Source organism: Streptopelia decaocto (genome assembly GCF_964273445.1).
Source record: "Streptopelia decaocto genome assembly, chromosome: 6".
NCBI lineage: Eukaryota > Metazoa > Chordata > Aves > Columbiformes > Columbidae > Streptopelia > Streptopelia decaocto.
Window position 1 is genome coordinate 27,227,617 of NC_138660.1, and position 6,723 is coordinate 27,234,339.

The 6,723-nt window shown below is 63.1% G+C and overlaps 1 protein-coding gene across 1 annotated transcript; it reads right to left on the reverse strand.

Annotated features, from left to right (window-relative positions):
• Positions 1-1,454: 1,454 nt before the first annotated feature.
• LOC309441300 (ubiquitin carboxyl-terminal hydrolase 36-like) lies at positions 1,455-5,841 on the reverse strand (the record flags this gene model as incomplete). Its single annotated transcript, XM_082055934.1, has 11 exons — positions 1,455-1,956; positions 2,259-2,359; positions 2,662-2,802; positions 3,087-3,198; positions 3,522-3,604; positions 3,786-3,856; positions 4,224-4,291; positions 4,510-4,612; positions 4,905-5,015; positions 5,299-5,520; positions 5,592-5,841. The coding sequence occupies 11 exons, from the start codon at positions 5,839-5,841 to the stop codon at positions 1,455-1,457; spliced, it is 1,764 nt and encodes a 587-aa protein (XP_081912060.1).
• Between the last annotated feature and the right edge of the window lie 882 nt (positions 5,842-6,723).

Here is a 6,723-nt window from a genome sequence, read left to right on the forward strand (position 1 = left end):
CCAGCACTGCCCTGGGCAGCCTGTTCCAATGCCCCACAGCCCTTTGGGCAAGAAATTGTTCCCCACATCCAACCTCAACCTCCCCTGGCACAACTTGAGGCCCTTTCCTCTGCTCCTGGCGCTTGTTCCTGGGGAGCAGAGCCTGACCCCCCCTGGCTCCAAGCTCCTTTCAGGCAGTTCAGAGATCAGAAGGTCTCCCCTCAGCTCCTGTTCTCCAGCTGAACCCCCAGGTCCCTCAGCCGCTCCCATCACACTCATGCTCCAGTTGGTGAGGCCAAGTCCCAGGTGGCTGGTGAGGGAACAGGTGGGATTGGGAAGTGGTGAGGGGCAAAGTCATCCATACAAGGTCCAGCCTTACAGGACTGTTCTCCTGCCTGTCCAGATGTCTCCAGGAGACCCCCTGGATCAATATCCCTTTTAGAATGCTGCTATCACTTCTTGTATATACTGAAAAATGATAGAAAACAACTTGGAAAGAAAAACCCCTCTTTTATGAAATCATGTTTGAAATCTTCACCATGAAGTATCTGACGGAAAGCTCTCCCAGGAGTTGTGCGAGTGCTGAGGACTCTCTCTCAGCCGTTCCTCCCAGCAGAGCTGTTCCAGCCTCGATCCTCCCTGTGGCTCCTCTGGCCGCTCCCGCTGTCCTGCTAGCCCAGCCGGTTCCCGAGGGAACGCTCCAGTTTCTTGCCCGGTGTCCCGGTGCAGCGCCCCGGCCCCACAGGGACCCAGCGCAGGCTGGGGCGGGCACAGGAACCGGCAGCAGCAGGTGAGGACGTGCATAGTGGGCCCCTCTGCTCTCCTTCCCTGGGGGCTGCCCTGCAGTTATTGACAGAAAGAACAACTTGGTGGTCTAAATAAAAGAGGTTGCTGTGAGCCAAGAGGAGAAAACAAAAAGGGGAGCGCAGAGAAAGAGGAGGGGAAAAGACACAGACAGGGAGAGGGAAGTGGGGGAGTAGAAGAACAATCAGAAGTGTTTTCCCTTAGATACAGAAAGGAAAAAAGGAAGGAAACATTAAGAACAGAACCCCCAGTGCTGTCCCCAGCCCTGGCTGCACAGCAGCGCCCAGAGAGCCGGTGCAGCCGCTGCCTGGGGAGGAGGCAACTCTGCAGCCTCCAGCTGTGGTGTCACCAGCTCCCATCGCCCCGGGGACACGCTGCCCTGACAAGGCTGGCGAGGCCGCCCCGCTCCAGGGACTGGCGCAGCCACCGCGCCGTCCTGAGCAGGGAGGCAGCAGCCAGTTCTCCAGCCTCTGCAGGGATGGGAACAAGAGCGGGGGCCTGGCCCCGCACCCCGACCCAGAGGGAGGGCAGAGCCCTGGGGCTGACGGGCTCTCCCCGCCCGCCTCCTGCTTAGCAAGGCACCAGCACCATTCCTGCACTCCCCAACACAAGCCCCGGCGCCGGAGGCACGAGGCACCTGCTGAAGTCTCTGGGCAGAAGCTCAGACTCACCTATGTGTTGGAAAGCACCAGCTTCTTGGCTGGTGGTGGTGACACGGTGCTGCTGGGCTGCAGAGCAGCACTGGCCGACAAGAAGGCTTTCAGCTTTGCCAGCACCAGGCTGGCAGAAGCCCTGCCGCGAGGGTCCCTTCCCGGTGTCCCGGTGTTCTCCCCGCTGCCCCACGGCTCCTGGCCGGGGATGGGCTCCGGCAGCCTGGGGGAGGCGGGCAGGGGCCCGGGCTCCCAGCAGCGCTTCCAGGGAACCTGCGCTTTGGCCCCACTGGTGTGACTGGGGCCGCAAAGTCCTGGAGCCGCTCTGGGCGCGGGTGGCAGCTGCGAGGAGAGCGGCTTCTTGGGCCTCTGGGCTGCGTCACTGGGAAGTGCTGCAGCCGCGTATGTGGCTTTCAGGGCCAGCTTGGGCAACGGTGACCCAGAAGGCAGCTTGACATGGCCAGGCAGGCTGGAGGCAGCTTTGGAAACGGGACCCTCTGAGCTCTTCCCGGGGCTGGGGATCCTGGGGAAGGCAGAGCAGGGCACGTGTTAACTGCCAGTGTCTGAGCGACTGCAACACTCTCGTCACAGCTGCGCACGAGAACCAGGAGCCAGAAGCTCCGAGGAGGTGAGGAGCTCTTGAGCTGCAGCAAAACCACAACAAGGGGCTGGAGCTCTCCCTGCCACCCTCCCCTGAGCCAGTACACGCACGTGGGCACTGGGGCTGCCTGGGCCAAGCTCCTTCCCACACCCAGGCACGTGCCCCCAGCCCCGTCCCACGTGCTGAGCAGGGGCAGAGGGGCCGGGGACACAGGGCACGCTCACCTGAGGTAGAACAGCACATACGCCTGCTGGTTAAGGACCACCTTGATGTTACTGGGGCGGACCACGCTGTCATTCATTTGGTACCACTGCCCATCGCTGGCCTGCGGAGGGAGAGAGAACGGGGTCGGGCTGTGTCCAGGGACGCTCCTGGCCTGAGGAGCAGCAGGAACAGCACCCGTCGGCAGAGCTCTGCTCCCCAAAACCCCCAGGTGACCCCGGGCAGGTGAGGGTTCTCTGTGAGAGCAGAACTCCACGCTTCCTGTGACGGAGCACAGCCCGTACCCCCCAGTGCTCCACACCACGCACGTCTGCTGAGCACCCTCCTGTCTGCGCATTACACGGACCCCCGAGCGCCCGCCGGCCCCCAGCACAGAGAGGTGCCAAGAGAGCGCCCTGGGCTCACCCTCACGTAGCAGTGGTAGTGTCCTGCGTGGCTGCTGTACCCCGAGTGCACCAGCACCGCGTAGAGCCCGTACATGACCGGATCCCTGCTGGTCTGGGACATGTACGGGCGGATGTTCAGGAGCTCAGGGTAGCCCACGTCCTGCAGAAGGAGGGTGTCTCAGGAGCCCGCACAGCAGATGGCAAGAGCAGCTCAGCTGTCCTGCGAGTCCCGTCTCGCGAGGGAGGGGGAACCCGTTCTCCACAGCAGAGCCCACGGTGAGGCAGACGCTGGGATGAGCCAAATTCCCACGGCAGCGCACAGCTGGGGAAGGGCTGCAGGACTGCGGTAGAGCTCGCACCACGCACAGAACCACCTCCCACCTGCTCAGGGCAGCAGGGCCTCGGGACAGGACACAGTCCTGCTCTGGTTGGCCGAGCACTCACCTTTGTGATCTTGCCTCCAGTGAAGTCGGCAAAACGCTTCAGAGCAAGTGTGAGAACCCTTGGGGCTCGGTGGATGGTGAAGCGTTTGGTTGCCGACACTTTCCTCTTGCATCTGCACAGGGAGAGCTTGAGCTGTTCACGCTATTCCGCCACCCAGGTGCTTGCCAGCCCTGGCCAAGCCGCAAACCCCCCGGAAATGACCCTGCTGAGAGCGGGTACCGCTCCAGGGCACCTGCTCACGGCCAGGTCTGCTGGCTCAGGTCCCCGTCTCAAGAGGGGGGCAATGAGGAGTGACAGGCTTCATCGCAGGCTTCACAGCCACGTGCCTCACGGTTTAGCGGTGGAGCAGGTGGAGAAGCCCTCCTGTACTGCAGCTGCCCTCCTGCTTCCCACCAGCACACCCGCGGCCCTTCCCGCCCCAGCCCGCACACTCACTTGTCACACCGGTAGGCGTTCTCTCCGCCCAGCAGGTCTGGCTTCACAAACAGCTCCAGTGCCTGCTCTACGTTTGCGGCTTGCTGCCAGGACAGAGGAGAGGTCAGGGCCAGGCACAGGAGGCAGCGCAACAACAGAAGCTGATCCCCTCTTGCCTGCACCATGCCTGACGCTGGCAGGTTAAACAGCCTCGAGCAGTAGCGGTGCAGCTGCAGGAACATCCCTGCAGAGCAGAGCTCCCCCCACCTGACCCTGCCCCGGTACCGTGATCTCCACCGGCAGGTCCAGACAGGGGTCAAAGGTGTCCGAGACTGCTTTGCACATCGAGCACCTCACTGCAAGAGAAAGAGCAGTGAGCACCCCCAGCACAGCACGGCACCACTGCCCCAGCACAGCGCAGGCAGCTGCCGTGTTCCGCCTCTCCGCGTTTGGACTCTGGGATGGCAGCACCAGCATTCGCAGCCTGTACGTGCTGGGACAACAAGTGTTGCTGGACAGCTGGCAACGTGGGTTCCTTTGCTGGTGGCAATGAGCTGGGGACCCACAGCCAGCAGCTTCGTGGCCCACAGATACCAAAAGACTGACCAGCTGCAGCTCTGCATAATTTGCGCATGTTAGTGACTTTCCCAAGTCACTGCAAGGCTCTCGGGGAAACAGCAGCCCTGAGAGTCACAGGCCCAGGCCCTGGCAGCCAGCACTCACCATGGGACCGCAGGGAACCGCCAAAGATCTGGTGGATCAGGGTGGTGGCTTGGGTCTGGCGATCCCACCTAGAGACGGCAGCTCGGATCACACAGTGCCCGCCCCAAGAGCCACCCCCACGGGCCAGCGCTGTGTGCTCAGGATCCAAACCCAGCCCAGTCACAGGATGTGGGGACAGAACCGCAGCTGTGCTGGGGTGGAGGTGTCAGGAGAAGGCAGACAGCAGCCCAGCAGACAAGGGGACCAGCCGACAAGGGCAGTGACGGCCACCAGAGGCCCCACGTACTCGGTGCAGTCGGGCAGGCAGGCCTTCTGCATGGCATCGACAGTGAAACGGAGGAACTCGTGCGCGTCCTCTTGCCTGCCCCAGCGGATGTGCGGGGCGATCTCTGCAGGAGAGGGAGGGATCAGCCGCAGCACGCGCTGCAACAGGGGCAGGTCCTCCCGCCCGCCCTCGGCAGGGATTGCAGGGTGTGAGCTCCCTCGGCCCAAACCAGACGTCAGACTCATGTCGGCCGTGGGGGAAGCCCCACAAGGCCCATGAAGGCCCTGGCAGGCTCAGTGGGTCGTCTCAGAAGAACCTCTGCCAAGACCTGCCCTGATCTCAAAGGTTCTGCTCCTGCAATAGTCTCTGTCCTCCTGCACGGCTACTGGAGGGGACGCGCGGGCAGCCATCCTTACTCTTGAGGTCTCGGACAAAGGATACTGGCTTTATCACACTGCCGCTGTTCGCGAACGCCTGCGTGACGTGGCTCTGCATGACGCACATCATGCAGAAGCCGCTTTGGTGACCTGGAGTGGGAGAGAAGAAGACAGGACGTTGAGGACAAACCCATCTTAGTCCTGGCTGCGTGCAGCACAGACAGAGCCGCTCAGATGCAGGATGCAGAGCTCGGGAACACTGCTACGGCCAGGAGAAATGGATGCTCCCGTATGCAGGAATGTCCTCTCCACGCAGAAACGGGCGGGAGGGAGCAGAGAAGGCACATCCCGGCAGCCGCACAGCCCCGGCAGAGCCGTGCGCAGGGTGCTGAGCGCAGCCCCGGGACAGGCGGGCGCTCCCCTCCCCACTCACAGGTGCGGCTGTGCTCCTTGGACAGCAGGTAGTTGGCGAGCGGTGGCGTGTACGTGAGGCACTGCAGGGTGGCGTTGAGGAAACAGGTGTTTCGCAGGTTGAGCAGCCCGGCGCCGATGCGCTGGACACACTGCCACTGCATGGCGAGGTGCCCTGCAGGGAACAGCCCCTTCTGGGGTGCAGGGACGCCGTCCCCGTGGCGCCCCGGGGTCCGGTCGCTGCCTGCGGGGAGAGAGGCGGGTGAGCCGCCCGCTGCGCGGTGCAGGAAGAGCCCCCCGGCCCTCTGCACCCACCCTGCTTGCCCGGCTGTCCCTGCTCAGCGCCGCGGGGGTGCTCGGCGGGCTCGGTGCGGGGGCTGAGCAGCAGGTACTTGGCCCGCAGCAGCTCCGGCTGGCCGGAGAAGCCGTGGCTGGCGGGCTTGAACTCGATCTTGTGCAGCAGCACCTTCTTGGCTGAGGTGCTCAGCAGCCGGCCCAGTGCCCCGGCCTCGCCCGCGTCCCGCCGCGCGTTCAGCAGCTCCCTCGGCTTCGCCGTGCCCGCCATGGCGTGTCACCGCACGTGCCACCGCCTCAAGGTCGCGCCGCTCTCTCGTCTCTCCCTCTCCACCACCACATGCGCTTCCCGCGCCTCCTCCTCAAGTCCCGCCCTTCGCTGCGGTTCTCGTGCTCGGCTCGGCCCACTGACTCCTCCCCTCGGCTTTGCCGTCCGCTCCACTCCGCGTCCAGAACAGGACTGAGCTGTGCCCGCGCGTCCCGGCAATGCCAGCGGTGGAGCCTGCGGGGCGGGGCTGGTTGTGACGCCATCGCGCTCCGGGCACGCCCCAGAATCCCTAAATGGTCACACACTGTAGTTTCAGTGCAGGGGAACCTGGACACAGTGGTGGATTTGGCCAACAAAAGCCTCTGCAAGTCTTACAAGGCCAAGACGCAAGGTGTGCGCTGGGGGCAGAGCAAACCTGGTGTCCCGGGACAGGCTGGGATGGGACCGGCTGAACAGTCCTGAGGAGAAGGGCGTGGGAGTTATGGTGGGTATATGTATATTTACGAGTAGTATATTAGTATTTTGTTATTTTATTAAACTCTCCCTTCACTTTTGATTCTCTCCCCTATTGGGAGGGGAAGGGGCAGGGGGTGAGTGATCGGCTGCCGTGGTTGTGTTGCCAGCTCGGGTTAAACCACGACACGGTTGAAGGTCCAGAGGAACATCTGTCATGGTGGGTCAGGGGCACATGAGCTTTGTGGAGCAGCTCAGTCAATTGGGCCTCTTCAGTCTGCTGAAGGGAGCACAGGGCACTGGAAAAGCAGCGACTCCTGCCTGGGGAGATGATGGGGGAGGCAAAGCCTTCTGCAGTGGCGGCTGGTGGGACAGAGGCAGCAGCCACCAACCCCCTCCAGGGAGCTTTGAACGGAGCATTAGGAAAAACTG